The sequence below is a fragment of the Stegodyphus dumicola genome, chromosome 2 (assembly GCF_044657685.1).
Source record: "Stegodyphus dumicola isolate Sdum_Otavi_A_Nest chromosome 2, ASM4465768v1".
Taxonomy (NCBI): domain Eukaryota; kingdom Metazoa; phylum Arthropoda; class Arachnida; order Araneae; family Eresidae; genus Stegodyphus; species Stegodyphus dumicola.
Window position 1 is genome coordinate 272,167,224 of NC_140769.1, and position 19,950 is coordinate 272,187,173.

At 32.6% G+C, this 19,950-nt stretch overlaps 1 protein-coding gene across 2 annotated transcripts in view; it reads right to left on the reverse strand.

The window, feature by feature from the left end:
• Positions 1-19,950, reverse strand: part of LOC118192998 (uncharacterized) — a 263,491-nt gene that overhangs the window by 142,452 nt on the left and 101,089 nt on the right. For both annotated transcript variants that reach the window (XM_085812154.1, XM_035364028.2), the window contains exons 5-7: positions 17,031-17,138; positions 9,855-9,975; positions 1,928-1,995 (exon numbers count right to left, since the gene is read on the reverse strand). In XM_085812154.1, coding sequence (XP_085668280.1) covers positions 1,928-1,995; positions 9,855-9,975; positions 17,031-17,138 — 297 coding nt within the window. The remainder of the gene's footprint in view (positions 1-1,927; positions 1,996-9,854; positions 9,976-17,030; positions 17,139-19,950) is intronic.

Sequence of the window (19,950 nt, forward strand, 5' to 3'; positions counted from 1 at the left end):
AATAAAGCAGATTGACATCTCCAGCTTGCGAAACTGTTGCCGCTCGGAAATATGAAGGCGAAAATGATCGTTTTTCGAGTTTTTAATTAATATCTCTTATTTCAGCTACTTTTTTGGGGGAAAAGTGGACATCGACCTTTTCCAGGACCCATAAAAGAATTTCAGAAAGTTCGGTGAATATAGTTATAATACTGACTGAGTTATTAGAGGACAAGCAAACATACAGACTTTTACTCTATGAGCACATATAATGAATACACATTTTAAAAAGGCAATATTTATCTCATTGTGCATTAATCATTTTTACTTCCTTGTACGAAGTAAAAAGGAAGTATTGTAATCGCGAAAAGTTTCAGGCAGCATATTTCAACGAAAATATCCATTTTGACCGCTATCGAATGCAATTTAACGATGTTTTTGCGTGATATCTGTACGTAAGGACAGAATAAAATACTCTTTTCCTTCAAAAAAATTATAAAACTGCTTTAAAATTAATTCTCAAGAGAATTTTTCGTGGCGTCTGTATGTACGAACGTACGTATCTCGCATAACTCAAAAACGAGTAGCCTCAGAACGTTGAAATTTTGTATATAGGACTGCTATAACATGTAGATGTGCACCTCGTATTTTGGTTGCTATCAGCCGCACCAAACGTATATAAATATATTTATATAAATATATATCCACTCCGTTACCAGGCTCAATCAAGTTTCTTTACTCTTATATGTTTGTAAACTGTGCATTTTTTGCTTTAAAAATGATTGAATTATGTTGTTTTTATCTTCCGGTTAAGATTTTTATGTGTTTAGTAAGTCTGTAAGCAATATTTTTAAAATTATCAACAATTTTAAAGTTGTTTAAGTGCCGCTAAGCCTAATATTTTTTTTGATGACGGCCATTGCTTGTTTATATTTGAAACAGCAGAATAGTGGATTTGTTGACAATCTAGAGAAACTTAGCTTCGCAACAACAAAGATAACGCCTTCATTTATTATTGCGAATTAAATCATGCTTAATCCTTTCTAGAATTTTTTTCGAGGAAATAAGTGTTTAAGATTTACTTCGTAATTTTTAACACAGATATTTTGAGTTTTTATGTATTTTTGCCTTGTCGCGAAGTGAGAACTGAATTAATTGAATGAGAAATACTCAATCGTCTGTGAAAAACTGTTGCATTTTTGTTTTGTTTGCTTAATTTCTTTTATACATCGTTCTAGCTGTATTATAGTATTTGAATAAAACATGTGGCAACGATTACATAATTCTATTCTTTAAATGATATAAATTTTGTGCATTATGAGTTATAATATGAACAAAATATATAAGTTAACTGTTATATAATTATTGGATTGTATAACTTAGTTTCCGTTATATAATTATTATATAAGTTAACTGTCATATAATTATTAATACTGCTAAGTGAATCTAGCGCCAGAGTGTCGCTATGGTAAACAAATACTAGAGTGAATTTTAAAGACTGCATTTATTCTATTGTGGTTTATGCGCTGTCGGCGAAGTAGATTTAATTCAATCCAATAAGTTTAAATGAAATGCAAGAAAAAAATGCGTATAATTTAATATTCCGTACTAGGAAGTCATGTGGTGTACACATCAGATTTTTTCTTTTTATTTAGCGAAAGAGCCAGGCCGTTAATATCTGTCACTCCCAACTAAATTAAACAAAGAATAACCTTCAAATATTAAGATACCTGCATATCTGTTTGCGCAATAACTTGAGAAAACAATAAAAAGGAAAATCAAGCAAAGCAAATTAAATTTACCTACTAATTTATAAATTTTTGTAAATAAATTTAAAGTCAATAAAGCACGCTGTTTTCCTGGATGAAAAGATCAGATGTAAGAACACAAAAAATTAAGTAAATAAATAAAATTAAAAAGTAAATAAAATTTTTAAAATGTTACTCACCTGGCAATTAAAACAAACATAATGAAGTCAAATGTTGGTTCAGCACCCGCTCGCACTCCGTCGACAACCTGTGAATAAAACGCCCTATTTCATTTACCTTTTAAGCACTAAATGTAGTTTAAGGTTTTTAATTCACATAATCTTTATTTCTATGTTAAAAAAACAATGTGCACAAAAATTTAATTACAGTTCAAACACTTGCGAAAAGGCTTGCTTCACTAAGAAAAACTGCAATTATTTTGAGAACTAGCTTGATTATATAGCTACTAGAAAGCCCGGCGGTCATACGAAATGACCGCTGTTCTAGATATTATAAATTATAATTAAAATAATTTGTGCTAAGGTGTCTGCTAATTCAAACTGAATTACCCAGGGCAGGCGGCGAGGACACCCCTTTGCTTACTGCCCCACGGAGTTTCCCCCTTCTATTTGCTTAATTGCTTAAAGTAGAGTACAATGAAGGAAACCATTGGCGGTACATTTCTTAAGAGCCCACCGCTAGCTCAATCAATAAAGGCGATTTATGAAATGTTAGTGAAATGTCAATTCACATGTCAAAGGTCTCTTTGTACACAACATTTCTTGTGTAGATCTTTCCATCGTTTTTAAGCTCGCCTTGCAGAGGACCATCCAATATTTTTAATTTTACGTCCGTTCTTTCACGAACTCTTGAACAGGCAACATAAAGTTGACCGTGTCCAAATGCAGGCTCAGGTAAAAAAATGCCAACACGCTTAAGCGTTTGCCCTGAGACTTATGGTCATAGCAAAGGCAAGCTTTCATAGGAAATTGTCTACGTCTCAACTGAAACGGCAACCCTGTGTCTTGGCAACTTCACCCCATTGGCTAGTACAGTTATGCAAGCAAAACATAAACTATCCGCGACAAACAGACACTTAAGCCGCATATATATAGGGGGTAAAGTAACATCCTCTCCTCTGAAACGGCTGGCTCCCGGGCTTAGTGAAGCACACTGTTGGATTCCGCAGGTCCGTGGCATGCCATTTTGACCATTCCCGTCTTCTTGGGACTTTAATTAGCCGAGAAATTAATTGAAAACTAATTTTCCCGTACGTTTTCCCTGCATTTTCCACTTTCTTTCTTGGGTTTTCCCTATTAGAGGGATTTGGCTACGTGCCAAATTATTTTTTCTCGAATATCTGCGGAATTGCGCCGAGTTGAAATTCGAGACGCATATCCTCGGATTCCAAAAAATTCTCTTAATCCATCGATATCGTTCTCATCTTGGTACGACTTTAATCGATTGAGATATTAATTAAAAACTGCGGAAACTTTAATTTCTGCGCTCATTTTTCCGAGTGGCAACAATAAACTATCGGCGACACACACTTTATCCGCTTATATATATAAAGATATATATTTATTACGTGTTACTATAATCTTATTTAAACTCATTTCATGTATACATCTGCTTGATTATAGAAATTTACGTTCACTTCTAACGTCAGCTATTAACTTTCCCTGTAGTACAAATATGAAAAAGCTCAAGTTGAAGAAGTTGAAGTTGACTTAGGAAATTGATGACAGGACTTAGGAAATTTATATTACAATTTGAAGGGCGATGGGTAACCTACAGTATCCACCTTTCCTATTGAACGTCTTACTCACTCGTGTGAATGGTTTTAAAGACGGACCGTTTCTGAAGTTCCCTTGTAGCTCACTAGATGGCAGTCAAAAAACATAAGCCAGTTGATGCATCAGCCATGGAAGACATCATCACGACGATGTGCACTCTGCAGCACCAAGAAATGTCTGTAAGAACAGTGTGGGAATGCAGCAAATGCAAAGTTGCACTCTGCTTGAAAAAGAAAAACTGTTTCCATGAGTACCATAGAGACTGATTTGTAGGGATGTGTTCGGTGGGCAGTGGTCACTGACACTAAACCATCAGAAGTGGTCATTTTTTTCACGAGTCTTGGACAAAATAGGTGTAATTTTCGCAAATAACTTCATTGTAACAGCTGATATAGTAAATAAAACAAGGGCTAATCTTTGGAATATGTTAACAGGTAGTTTGGTGACACTTTGATAAGGCGATAAAGGTTACTAGCTAGGACTTTAGGAATAATCTGAGAAGTACACGGTTCGAATCACAGATTATTTTGTCTCAGAGAAATGAGAGATCATGAGACATGTAATGCGACATTTTCCGGAAAATTCCAATCGTGATTTTAGCTAAGAAGCACTTAAAAACAATTTCGCTGCTAAAGTACAGAATCGCCCACTTATTTGTTTGGCACTTTTTACAAGAGTAAGAAGAATTGGATTTTTGTCAATTTTCTTTGACTTTTTATATGAAAATAGATCGATGTGTACATGGATAAAACCAAGAGTGTGCGCAATGCCATTTTTGTGCAATTCTGGGATGTTTTTTTAAGTGAAAATACGTCGACGTGTACATGGATACCGTGTATGTGCAATTCTTAAAAACGCGGCAAGCAGTGGGCGATTCTGCACTTTGTCCCAATTTCGCACCTAATTTTCGTCATGATTAAGCACTTTTGTTCCATAAAAGTTCTAGCATAAGCGTAATTCGGCTAGCAGATTGTTGGAAAAATTTTCAGTTTAAAAAAAAAAAAAAAAACTAGCAGGTTGCTGTAATAGGGTTGGTCGCCAAATTTTCGCCAAAAAATCGCCAAGTTACCATAATTCGAAGTGCATCAGCCGCCCAACCGGATAGTGGTTAGCGACGCTGACTGCCGCACCGAAGTGTCTGGGTTCAAATCACATAGAAGGCATGGGTGTTTGTAAATGTATAGTGTCTGTGTGGCATGGGGCACTCTAAATACGCGGCGAGCCAAAAGTCCTCTTGAGAGGTTGGTGGTAGGGAAAGAAGGGCGGGATAATAAAAATTGGGAGCGGAACTGAGCAAAGTCGAACTGTCGCCAGTATGGTGCTCAAGGATCCTGCCAAAAGAAAAGCGCAACCTTGCAGTTCTTTCCACGACAAATTTCGTGGATTTTTTCCTGATGTTACTGTCAGACAAGTGAGATAAGACATAGCAACAACAACGACTGGATCAGCGTTACCAGTGCAACTTGCAAAAATATCGATATCATCGAAATGTCGACCTTAAAATATCGTTTCAGAAGTTGCTCACATAAATATTAAAAAGAGTTTAAATCTGATAAATTTAATTACAAACAGCCAACAAAAGGTCTAAATGGCATACTGGTCAATCCGAAAAAATTCACTTTATGAGCAAGCATCCTGATTCAATATAAGCAATTTTCTTTTGTTCCAGTTGTTTATTTTGCGCATATAGCTTATTAATATGATCTTGTCTTACTAACACTGCTTTTAATTTAATAACGAATGTTTCGAAAGTACACTCACAAAAAAAAATGGGCAGTTCTATATCTCCCGTTCTACTGAGCCGATTGACAAAATTTAACTTTACATGTCTCGAAAGCGCGACTTGCGATATATATTAGATTTATGCTTAGCAACCGTTCCAACATAAGTATTTTAACACAAAGTCGAATTTTTTCTCAAATGACACTTTTTTTTTTTTTTTTTTTGTTTGTTTGTTATTTTTCGACTGTACGGTACAAATTATGTCCAAATATTAAATTTTGTAAAATTTAGAGAGAAACTTGCTCAGAAATTAGAAAATTTATCTTGGCGCACTTTTTTCAGTTGAAAAATTCTTAATTTATAGCAACCTATTTTCCTTTCCCTTTTTCATTGTGCATTAGCAGAAAAGGTGCTACTTTGGTAGACGGTTGCACGGATTTTGGCGATTTTTTGGCGATTTTTCTTTTGGCGAGTAATACAACTTATGGTAAACCCATTGCTGGATAAATTATTTATGGTAACCGGTACTTTGTTGTCATTTTATTTAAAAAATAATGCGTTTTATTATGCATAACTTCCATGTTTTAAATATTATTTATGGCTTCTAAATATTAAAAATCAATTTAATTTTACATTTTTATTTGAAATGAAAATTTTGTTGTTTATAATATTTTATATAATTTTATGTTGTGGATGATGTAATCAATGACGTCACCTTACTTAAAAAAAGTAATTGGTTTTATTAATATTTATAAATTTACTCTAATGTTTTAAACATTATTTATGGCTGTTAAATATTAAAATGGAATTTAATTTTGCATTTATTTTAAAAATGATTTTATTATGAATGATTATTTAAATAATTTTAATTCTATGCATGACGTAATCAGTTCCTTGATTGGTTACTGAATATTTTGTGCATTACCGCGCCATTTTAAAATTTTATTATTCATCTCTTCGAATTCCTCAGATTTCAAATGGAATGGATATCTCCGTTTCGAAGAACAATGCTGTTATTAGTAATTACCAAGAATTATTGGTATTGGAATAAAAAAGTTGCACTTTGAGACCTTATTTTGGCCAACCTGTCTTTCCTAATCAAAGATTTATTTTTAAATTGTTAATAGCGTCAGAGGAAATTTATTTTAAATTTTTGGAGGAAATTTCGCTAATTGTTTCTTCAATGAAGTGCGAGATATGTGGATAACAGATGAAGATGGTTAAAAGATCCGATTCAATTATGATTTCGATTTTTATGGTACTTATCAATACTCAAAAAAATGTAAGTACATATTTTTCTTTTATTTTATAATTGTATACTTCAATTTTTGTTAAAAAAAATTAATACACTATTTTCAAAAATTGCTGAGATAATTATTGTCACATATGTTTTAATGTTAATTATATTTTATATAACGTATTTTAAAGTATTTGAATTTAATAATATTCTAATTCTTTTAAATGTTGGTAGGATGGTTTTTAATTCGATATTCAATTTCAGTAATATTTTAATGTAATTAAACGTTGGCACAATGTTTTTATAGCGGTGTTTTTATTCTCTTTTTTGCTATATGAAAGTAATAATAGCCTTACTTTAGTATTTTATACTCATAGTAAATGTATTTATTTACACTTTCCTGCCATCTTAAAAAACGACATTTTCAACAAAAAATTAATCCATTACTTTTAACGATATTTATTTTTTTTTAAGTTTCGAATACGTAAAAACATGCATAAAAACTATGCGTAAAAACAGCGTTTTTCAAGATGGCTGACGATTGTAAAAATCGCGCCAACAATTGCGCCAACGTAAATCGCCAAAAATCCGTGCAACCGTCTACCAAAGTAGCAACGCAGAAAAAAGGTGCATCGTTCATTCTTTCAAATAATTTTAACAATGTGCATAAAGTACATTTAACGTTATTATGGCTTATAACAAATATGCGAAATTTCAAAACGCGCCAATATATAAATTCACGTATATCTTTGGAAATTTTGAAGAAAAAGCTGTAATTTTTTGCATTACTTAGAAATACATTACTTTTAAAATGATGGCAAATTTTTTTATTTTAGGTTATAATAAAAAATATTTTGTAAAAATTACTAAAAATATATATTTTTTAAAGGCAAATCACAAAATAGATGCGAATTGTATTTGAATCGAACCTAAATTTTGAGTTGTGAAAGAAGAAATCAAATAAATTTAATAAAAAAATATATTAATAAATATGTACCAAATTCAATTAACTAAAGTTTTGAGAGCTAATTTTTAAAAAACTAGTCGTGTGATTTTTACAAAACTTGACAGTTTGGCATAATTTGAGTCGTAAAACCGAAATATAAATCTAATATATATCCCAAGTCGCGTTTTCGAGACATGAAAAACGCAAGTTAAATTTCGTCAATCGGCCCAGTAGAACGGAAGATATAGAATTGCCTATCTATAGATATAACGGTGCTACCTAATCTCTTACACAATTAAAATACTGAAAACTTGCAGTTTTAAGTACACTGTTGACAACCGTAAATGCAACACCCTTTAAGGAAACATGCGAATAACATGAAATTTACAAAATACATTAGCGGAGGGGAGATATGCAAATGATAAGAATTTCAGCGCAGACGCACATCACGCGCGCCTGTGCCGCCACTTCATGTCGCTGTTTAAGGCTTGGAGTTTTCGACGATTTCAGGTTCGGCAATTATGTCTTCCTTGTGGTTTTTTTTTTTTTTTTTTTTTTTTTTTCAAAAAAAAAAAAAAACGATCAACTATGCCTCGTAGTAAACAGCGATCATAGTTTGATCAAGTATCCGAGTTCGACAGAGCTAGGATAGTGGCCTACCGAGAGTGTGGATTATCTTTCAAGGAAATCGGTAGTCGTGTTGGACGAAACCAAACAACTGTAATGCGAATATGTGGCCGTTGGATGCAGGTGTGTACGACGGACCGACGTGTTCGATCGCATCCACCTCAGTGCACCACTTAACGTGATGATAGGAACATTTTGCGCATGGCAGTGACGGATCGCTCAGTCACATCACGAACCATAGCACAGCACATTCAGTCTGTAACGCATCATCCAGTACCTGCGCGTACCATTCAATGCCGTTTACAGAAGAGTGGTCTGTCCGCAAGACGTCCATTGCTTCGTCTACCTTTGACGCAGAACCACAGACGTCTCCGCCGCTAATGGTGCGATGAAAGAAGGATGTGGACGGCAGAATGGAATGAAATTGTCTTTACTGACGAGTCACGCTTCTGTCTGCAACACCGCGATGGTCGGATTCGAGTCTGGAGACACCGTGGAGAGTGGATGATGAACAGCTGCGTTATGCACCGCCACATTAATCCTGCACCAGGTATTATGGTATGGGGCGGTACTGGATATCACTCTCGCACTCCTCTAATACGCATTGCTGGTACTTTAAATAGCCAGCGCTACATCTCCGAAGTGTTGGAGCCAGTTGTCCTTCCTTACCTTCAGGACTTGCCACAGCCATATTTCAACAGGATAATGCGCGACCACAAGTGGCACGTATTGTCCAAGGCTTCTTCGTCAATCGCCAGATTGAATTGCTTCCCTGGCCGGCTCGCTCTCCGGATCTTTCGCCGATAGAAAACATGTGGTCCATGGTTGCTGAACGATTGCCTTAGATTACATCTGCCACACCAAATCAACTTTGGCAACGTGTGCTTGGTCTGCTGTACTCCAAGAACACATCCAAAGTCTCTTTGAATCAATGCCGAGGCATGTGGCAGCAGTGATCTCCGACAATGGCGGCTACTCTGGCTATTGATTCTGGAAGGAACCACACTTCACAGAAGTCTATAAATTTAATCATTTGATATTTGGTCAACATGTTATCTACTAAATAAATTTTGTTGTGATATCTCTTGTCTTTCTTGGTGTTGCAATTTGGGTGGCCAGCAGTGTAAAATCTACCATGCTTATTTGGCCAAATCTGTTGCTGATTTTTCTTTTTTTTTTTTTTTTTTTCTTATTACAATCACAGAACCACTCTTAATCTTTCTAAACTTATATAAAGCAGCTTGTTAACTAACATAAATATTATTTCATTAGCATTTCTAGTCGCCTTCAACTAAAAGGACAAAGTTTATTATCGCTCTAAAAACATAAATATTATTTAACCGAAAAATGCCTACAGCACAAAGCGGCTGAGAAAACTATTCCGTACTAAAAAGAATAAATATAGAATATATTGTTGCCATTCACACCAATTCAGTATCAAAATAAAATATGTTGCCAGTAACGAGATTATCGTGTATTAATAATAACATGATTTAAATACTGATAAAATATACAACGCAAAAGAAAAGAAATATAAACATTAAATACATATCCAAACAATTTCCCTAATTCGTCAACTTACGAATCCTAAATCTGCTATCCAATATCATAATATTTCATTTTCGGTAGAACATAATTTCATGTTAGAAAAACCAGAATTAATATCAAGATTTATTTTGCATGAGTTAATATCAAGAATTTTTATCTTTAATCGCCATTTGCAAGTTTTACCAATACAGAATGTGTTTTCATTTCTGAACATGCGTATGTAATATCAGCAGAAGATAAAATTGCTTTACCTGTGCCACGGTAAGTCTGGCAGTTACTGTCTTAAGGAACTTTTTCTGCATGTCCCTAAAATTCCGAAAAGCTTTTTTCACTTCCGATTTTGTCTTCGAAAGTGTAGACACATCACTGTCGCTGTAAAGAACACAATAAACCTAAGCATTATATGAGTAAAAAAAATATTAATTTGGGTATAAATTAAAATATTAAGATGATCAGACAACAAGATTCTCAGAAACGATAGATCTATACACTGCTTAAAACCAAGAATTTCAGAAAATATTGAATGCGAATATTCTAAAGAACCTCAGCCATCTCGAGACACTTGTATTGATATTTGTATCTAATTAGTTATTGCTTTAATAATTAATTTGAGGGCTTTATAAGTTTTTAATAGATATCTTTCATTAGATAAATAGTGTTAAATATGAGTTTATAATTACGTATCCTCAGATTGCCAATAGATGGCAGTAGTGTTTATTTGTAAAAAGAAACTGTGATATCATAATTGTGTTATGTAGCTGTTCGTCTTTGGTGTTCGTCAATAAACGTTGTAGAGAATAATAACGCTTTCTATTTATTACTTTAAATTCGATCCAGTCTGATTTATTAGAGACTTATATTACCCCATTTTGGTATTATTCCGTTTCGAGGACCGTAAAAAATTGCAGCGAAAATACATGCGCAAAAGCGCCAAATCTAGCAAATGCACCCATTTAACAGCGTGCCAAATCTAGCGTACGCGCCGATTTCAGATTGCGTTAAGTTTATATACTTCTATATTTCTTAAGACGCCATTGAAATACTAGTTTAATTTTTAAATCCTTTTTTAATTTTAAATCCTTTTTTAATATCCTATGGATTTAACAATTTGGGAATTGCCCATGACGAAAAGTCGGCAATAGAATTTTGGATAAAGTGCAGAATCACCCACTGTATGACGCGTTTTTAAGAATTGTATATACTCGGTATCCATGTGCACATCGACCTACTTCGACTAAAAAATCTCAGAATTGCAAAAAAAATGGCACTGCACACACCCTTGACATTATCTATGTACACATCAACCTATTTTCACTGAAAAAAGTAAAAGAAAATTGACAAAAATTCAATTGTTTTTACCCTTGTAAAATGAGGCAAACAAATAAGTGAGCGATTCTGCACTTTACCGAAAATATTTTCAAAGAAAAGGCATCATTCATTATAGAAAATTACGTTTGAACAACCAACGAGATGAAATGATGCTTTAGCGATAAGTTGGTAGCGAAATAGCGATGCAGGCATCCATTCAGTTATGTTTAGCAATTTTTATATAAATTATAATAATGATCTGAAATAGTTATTGACTCTTATGCTTCCATTCAGTCATATTTAGCCTTTTTCATATAAATTATACTAATAAAAAAGTATTATATGAAATTAACCTTTCATCTAAATTAAAACATCAATCTTAGATAGTTATTTACTATTATACTTTCTTTCTTGCCGCAATTATTAGGGTTGCCGCAATTATTTTTGGCAGCATTGGCATCAACAATAGTTTGGCGATTTTTTACGGCCCTCGAAACCGAATAGTACTTATATTTTTTACTTAAATTGTATTGGTTCAATTGTTTTATACTAAAAAAAATACTTTCAAGTTAATACTTTTTTCAAAACCTAATTATAGAAGCCTTTTACTTATCCCTTTGCTCTTTTACTTAAACTCATCATCAGAGCTCAGCTCGCGTTCCGTTCATGCACCCCAATAAGCACAAACGGACGAGTTCGCATTACAAATTTATGACTGGGAGATACCGCGCACATTTGGGAAGATATTATTGCTTAATCTCGCAATCATGGAAGGGTTAAAAATAAATCATGTGCTTAAACATAGCATTTAAATGTTTAATCCAAAAGAGCAATTTGCCCTGAAGGACTATTAATTTCGTTTTGGCATTTTGCGTCGAAACTTTAAAAGGCTGTATCACTTTTCACATCGTTGCCACCAAATATCATCGCGCTGTATTATATTTAAAGAAATTAAATAATTAAGAATCTGGATAAATGTATGTATGTTTCTCGCATTGTGATAAAACAACGGTACCTAGAGCCATCCAAATTTGAATAACGTAATCTTCCATAGAATATGGGCATGCGGAAGCCCTAATTTGGATTTGAAATTTGTTTTATTATCGATTTCAGATTTTGTAACACTTCAACGAATTTTTGATTAAACAATTAAACGGTTTCAAAGCGAGCTATGGCAACACTGTGCGAAAAACGAAAACGAACTGCAGTAATTTAATAACAAACGATCGGCGGTCTAAATAACGAACTGCAGTAATTTAAATAATTCTGACAGGATATCAAAAAATGTTTGAGAGATACAGTGTCTCACAAAAGTGATGGGACACTTGTGCTTTACAAAAGGAAACTGTAATAAAATAAATTTAAAAAAATGTAAAAATTTTTTGTGGGTGTGTTTCATACTTAAATTTAGTAACAATTATTACATAACATACATTTTCTCAAAATATTAAAATATTAATTTAATAAAAATACAATTGTTTAGAACGGAGCAAAAAATGGCTCACATAAGTGATGGGACACCATTAGATACTACTACGTACTACAATAAAAATATTTTTGGGGGTTTTTATTTTTACTCACAAGCAATTGGCAGTAATTTATAAAATCGTCTGCAGTATTTCTCTCGAGTTTGTTTTGGAATTTTTGCGTTTTTTAGCTCTGTGCAGCCATGAATGCTAAACGAAAAGAAACTTTGCCTGAAATTCCAAAATTAGTTATTAATTTTGCATATTGAACGTGGAAAATCTATTAGAGAAACTGCCGAAACAGTTAACTTGAGTCATTTAACAGTTTTCAATATCATTAAATGATATAAAAAGAATCATATGATTCAGGATAAAAGAAGATCTGGCCGACCATCAAAGCTATCCAATGGAATAAAGCGAATTATTGTTCGAAATATTAAAAAAAAATCCAAGAATGAGTGCTCCTAAAGTTGCTGCTGATTTTCAAGAATTATATGGAGTAATTGTTAATCCTGAGACTAATAGAAGAGTAATTCGATCTACTGGATATCACGGTAGAGCAGCCAGGAAAATATTCTTCGTAAGTGAAACGAAAGAAAACTCAGACTGGCTTTCGCAAAATCCAACATAAATAAGAATTCTGATTACTGGAATGAAGTTACATTCGCTGATGAGAGTGAATTTAATATATTTGGTTCTGACGGTAGAATCTTGGTGCGGAGAAAACCCAGGGAAGAACTTTGCAAACAGAACTTGGTGCCAACAGTAAAACATGCTGGAGAAGGACTTATGGTATGGGGGTGTATGTTGTCCGCTGGAGTTGGTAATCTTGTTTTTATTGACAGTATAATGGATCATTACAAGTATATTGACATTTTAAATCAAAATTTGAAATCTTCAGCACGAAAATTGAACCTTCATAACGATTTTAAATTCTACCAGGACAATGACCCCAAGCACACTGCTTTGAACGTTAGACCCTGGCTGCTGTATAACTGTCCTGAAATAATAAAAACACCACCACAATCTCCAGACTTAAATCCCATAGAGAATATTTGGCAAGAATTGGAATCAAGAATTCGCAAACACACCATTTCTGCAAAACAACAATTAAAATCGGTGCTTCAAGAAGAATGGGGTAAAAGCACTCCAGAAATCACAAAAAAATTAGTCAAATCCATCCCAAGAAGATTAAATCATGTTTTTAAAGTGAACGGAAATCCAATAGAATATTAAAACCTTTTAAAAAATAAAATTTTTGGATAAATATTTGATGGAAAAGTAAGTGTCCCATCACTTATGTGAGCCATTTTTTGCTCCGTTCTAAACAACTGTATTTTTATTAAATTAATATTTTAATATTTTGAGAAAATGTATGTGATGTAATAATTGTTACTAAATTTAAGTATGAAACACACCCACAAAAAATTTTTACATGTTTTTTAAACTTATTTTACCATAGTTTCCTTTTGTAAAGCACAGGTGTCCCATCGCTTTTGTGAGACACTGTATGTAATGATGAGTGATCGAAAATCTGTTCATTTTTGATTTTCTGACATGATATTCACATTTCTTAAGGAAAAATATCAAAAGCTAGTTTGATAGATGTTGATGGATGCATCATAAAACGCACTAGAAAGTATATTCTACGTTCTCTGAGACTTCGAATTTTGTCTGAAATCTTTAAGAGCAGAAGTTAAATCTATGAAGAATATAAGAAATTTTGTAACTGGCGAAAGTGAAATAAATAGCAATTATGTCATAAGGATAGTTTTGAAAAGAAAAATACTGTCTTCGATTGAAAGCAGAAAAATTTCTAAAATCTTTCACATAAAGAGAGAAATTTCAACAATTAAATAATAATTCTTAGATAACTGATTACAGAGTAAAAAAAAAAAAAATTATGAAGGAAAGTAAGCTCTTTTAGCTTCCAGGTCGTTAGCCCAGAAGGGCTATTAATTTCGTTTTGGCCTTTTCCGTCGAAGCCTTTAAATGTCCGTTTCATTTTCCAAACTGTTGCCACCAAATACTACAGCCCTGTATTATATTTAAAGAAATTCAATAACGAAGAATCTGCATGAATGTATGCGTGTTTCTCGCATTGTGATAAAACAACAGTGCCTGAAGCCATCCAATTTTTAATAACGTAATCATCCACCGAAAATTAGCATCTGGTAGCCCAAATTTGGAATATGAACTTTAACGATGTTTTGATTAACAAACTCAAGGATTTCAAAGCGAGCAATGGCAACACTGTATGGAAAAAAATTATCTCCAGCGCGCAAGACTGTGTATCAGAAATTCTAAAGATATACTCATTTAAAAAATTTTTGGCGATAATGCTGATGAGTTGAATTTTACGGTGAGTGGGAAGGCTGTGTTGTTGATTGTTCCAGCGAGTGTATAGTAGATCTTTGATAACTGTAAACGAGATTTTGGAGCTGTCCTGATTAATATCGGCCAATAAAGTGTGTTTCGATATTCCATCAAGTGCTGTCGTCGTTATTCACTCCAAATCCACACGAACCCCGTACGAACATGAAAGAAGGTAATAACGTACGAACTAGTGTCAGAAAAGAAAATAACGCAACAGTATATTTTTTTCGATCTCGATCCTTTTTTTTTTTTTCCTATCTTCTTTATGAGGGCGCGTTTTTTTCCCTTAGGGCTAGCGTTAACTAGTAACGTGATAATATCGCCAAGGGTAACGTGATAATATCGCCAAGGGATGGCTTGAATATCACCCGGGACAGAAATGTTATGTGGTGTCTGCTTCGTTTTCTTAAACTGCCTTGTGTGTCCCAGCACTAAAAAAGGGTTGATTACCACTGGTTTAGTGGATAGGGGAGCCTACTTCGGTACCGAAAGGCTCGAGTTCGAATCCCGGCGAAGACATGGATGTTTCTAAATGTAAAATGTCTTTGCGGCATGGGAGTGCTCTAAATATATGGTTAGGCAAAATTCCTCTCGTGTTTGGTGGTAGGGAAGAGGGATATAGTCACTTTACTTAACCTGTTCCGCCAAACTGAGTTAATGGCACTACAGGGTTAGGAAGTCATCCTAGTCATTGCTAGCAATATGACGATTAGGCCGCCTTTCTACATTTTACATTAATCTGTAGTTTCTTGGATATAATTATTTTCATTCACTTGCTTCATTATCTCTAAGATGCTCTTGTTGCAGTAATAGTCCGTGAACAGTCTATTCACAAGACATGTGATGTAGTCGGAAGGAAAGAACTGCTGTCGAAGGTGCTCTGTCAGAGGGCAGGAGAGCAGGTAATGAAGTGCGACCGCGTCTTCCCCGCGAAAACCGCAAGAACAGTTGACGTCCCATCTGAGGGAAGACCCATGGATCACCCCCCTCGAGGTGCTTCCTCTCGACTGGGGTGGAAGTAGAAGTCCAACCAGAGGCTTGAGGCTCTGGCAAATACATATGAAATACATGGAGAAGACAACAACAATTAGCAAATTTTATTTATTTGTTTATTTTTTATTTTTAGTTTTAGTTTTTATTTATTTATTTATTTGCGAGGGAAAATAAAGTGTCGGTAGCACCCTCTCTATTTTAATATTGCGTTTATAAAAACGTTTGCCTTGTTTTAGCGACGTTTCGACGTCGCTTTACCTAGAAACGAAATACCACGAAATTTCTCGGGTATTAAGATTATTTGAATTTTCACCGTCTGTGAAGAATTTAATGGTTAAAGTGCTGTTTATTATCTTTATTATCACATTTCTTGCCAAAAACGTTTGCTTTGAAATTTGAGTTCGTTTTTCTATAAAATAGGTGCAAGTAAGAAATAGTAATTGTGTTCGGTTAGTAAAAATTACCCTATGACCGGCAAAGCCGTATATATACGGCCTAGAATATTTTTTGTGATGTCTTAAAGAAACGTATATATACGTGCATCTTGAAGTATGTCCAATAAATTAAGGCAATATGCTAAAAGTACTTAAATAATATATTATAAAATACTAGGGGTATTTTGGTATTATATCTAGGCCGTATATATGCGGCCTGAAATAAACGTATATATACGTGCATGTATGTCCAATAAATTAAGGCAATATGCTAAACGTACATAAATAAATAATAGATTATATAAAGTACTAGGGGTGTTTTGGTATTAAAATTTAAAAAATTATAATTTCTTTATCATGGTAGTTTTGAGTTTTCTTAGCCAAAATCATGCCGAATGATTAATAAATACTTGCCTACTTTGTCATAACTGTTTATTTTAAATAATATTCAAATCGATTTATTCTAAATCTAATTTTAAGTGCAATCCCCTTTTCCTTGAAAACGTGTCCCTCTAAATTTTCTGTGATGCTTTATAAAGTATTTTTCGCATCCTTTCTGCATGCCTTCTTGGTGTAATTGGAAACATACTCCATGCGTATTCGATAGGTCCAGGATTCGACACCTGGCGGGGATACTGCACATTTACATCTCCAAGATAATAAAATCGTAATGACTCGACAGCTATTTTACGTGAGTGCGGTTTACGTTAGTGAGCTGAAATATACATATTCGAGGTCTTTAAGAGTAAAAATTGTTTTAGAATTTTGAACTCAATCTCGTGTGAATTGAAATTACTAACATGCTAGAAACGTCTTTGGGTGTTATATAATTAAAAGACATAAAAATTACCTTTTCTTTTCTTCTTCGCTAATAAAACTTAATTTGGTCTCGTTATCACGAGATCCTTGAGTAGAATTATCCCCATCGTCTTGCAGCCAAACGGTACAAGGTAGAACACTGAAAATTCAAACACATTCATACATTTAACTTCACTTGCTAAAAAATTATATTATTTCACTTTACTATTACAGAAATCTACTTTACTGTAATAAAATACTTGTCTGAAACGATTTAAATAGGAATGAATGTTTTATCTCATATCACGAATCTTAAAAAATATCAGCAAACTAATCAGTTTTTCAGTTAAATTCTTTAATTTCAAATTCTTTAATTCAGTTTAATTCTATAGTTCACAAAATATTATGCCATAAAAGTAAAAAAAAAAAAACTATATTTATTCCATTAAAAATAACTTTAAATTGATTTAAAATATTTCAAAATATTTTTTATTTAGTTATTGAAAATATTATACTTGAAGACTAAACTTGAAACTGCCGTTTTAGATTTGTTCTCAATATTACAGCCTAAAATCTAGGAAAGTTTTATGCAGTAGCGTACGCAATACTATAACAAAGATCTGTTACAATAGAAAAATATTAGCTATATTGATTTTGGGTGCTACTTTGGTAGACAGTTGCACGGATTTTTGGCGATTTACGTTGGCGCAATTGTTGGCGCGATTTCAACAAACGTCAGCCATTTTGAAAAACGCTGTTTTTACGCATAGTAAAAAATTCGAAACTTTAAAAAAAAAATAAATATCGTTAGAAATAATGGATTAATTTTTTTGTTGAAAATGTCGTTTTTTAAGATGGCAGGCAAGTGTAAATAAATACATTTACTATGAGTATAAAATACTAAAGTAAGGTTATTATTACTTTTATATAGCAAAGAAGAGAATAAAAACACCGCTATAAAAACATTGTGCCAACGTTTAATTAGATTAAAATATTACTGAAATTGAATATCGAAATAAAAAACATCATCCAACATTTAAAAGAATTAGAATATTATTAAATTTAAATACTTTAAAATACGTTATATAGAATATAATATATATATATATATATATATATATATATATATATATTATATAGAATAAATACATTTACTACGAGTATAAAATACTAAAGAAAGGTTAAATTATTACTTTCATATAGCATAGAAATAGAATAAAAATACCACTATAAAAACATTGCGCAAACGTTTAATTGGATTAAAATATTACATAAATTGAATATCGAATTAAAAACCATCATACCAACGTTTAAAAGAATTAAAATATTACTTAAATTAAATACTTTAAAATAAGTAAACAAGAACGCTTCGTACACTAGAGCTAAAATGACAGCAATTAGTTTATTGTCGGTAAAAAAGGAGGAATGTCTAATAATTTTCTTACCGTTACAGCGGTTATTTCTTCCAACATGGCCACAATATCATATACGGCCGTCTCAGAATCGGCTCTTCTAACGGTCTTCATCTGTGATCTACATTTTCGCACTTCATTGAAGAAACAGTTAGCGACGTTTCCTTCAAAAATTTAAAATAAATTTCCTCTGACCCTTGTAAGAATTTATAAATAAATCTTTGATTAGGAAAGCCAGGCTGGCGAAAATAAGGTCTCAAAGGACAATTTTTTGATTCCGAAACCAAAAATTCTTGGTACTTATCAAAAACAACATTCATCTTTGAAGGAGACAGTTTTGAAGGAATTCGAAGATATGAATTAAATTTTAAAATGGCGCGGTAATGCACAAATTTTCAGCAACCTATCAGGGAGCTGATTACAGCTCATTAATGCACAATTATTCTAAAACCAATCAGAGAGCTGATTACATCACGCCTAGAATTAAAATTATTTAAATAATCATACATAATAAAATCATTTTAAAAAGAAATGCAAAATTAAATTGTATTTTAATATTTAACAGCCATAAATAATGTTTAAAACATTAGATTAAATTTATAGATATTAAAACCAATTATTTTTAAAGTAAGGTGACGTCACTGATTACATCATCCACAGCATAAAATTTCATAAAATATGATAAAGAATAAAATTTTTATTTCAACTAAAAATGCAAAATTAAATTGATTTTTAATATTTAGAAGCCATAAATAATATTTAAAAAACGGAATTTATGCATAATAACCCGCATTATTTTTTAAATAAAATGTCAACAAAGTATCGGTTACCATAAATAACTTATCCAGCAATGGGTTTACCATAAGTCGTATTACTCGCCAAAAGAAAAATTGCCAAAAACTCGCCAAAATCCGTGCAACCGTCTACCAAAGTAGCACTGTATCTTGATACGATTTCTCTATTATTTTATACTTCTACTAGCAGCTTAGCTGCTAGCCTTCGTCTGGCTTTTAAATGTACTGTAAAAACGTCTGAAGGGAACACCAAACGTTAAATTTAAAAACTGCGTAGAATTTTACTCTGCAGAACAACCTCATTAAAAAAAAAGTTATTACGTATAACAAAATTACAATGAAATAAGCAATATCCCTTTATACAAATATTAATTATTCTAATAAATAAATTAACCAACTTCCCTTTGCAAAATCATAAAAACTCAAATGGTATAAAGGAGGTTAAGAATTTTGTTTCCTAAAAAAAATCACTCAAAACTTTTCAATATCTTAAAGACAATGAAATAAGCCATAAATAACATAAAAGAATACAAAAAACAAAAAATTCTGAAAAGCAAAGTACAATTAATTATATTTTATCTTATATTTTCAAGAGAAAAAAATTACGATGAAATAAGCTATATCCCTTAATACAAATATTAATTATCCTAATAAAAAAATTAAACAACTTTCCGTTGAAGAAAAAAGATCATACAAAACTTTTCAATATCTTACAAACAGTGAAATAAGCAAAAAATAACATGAAAGCAACTCAAAAAACAAAAAA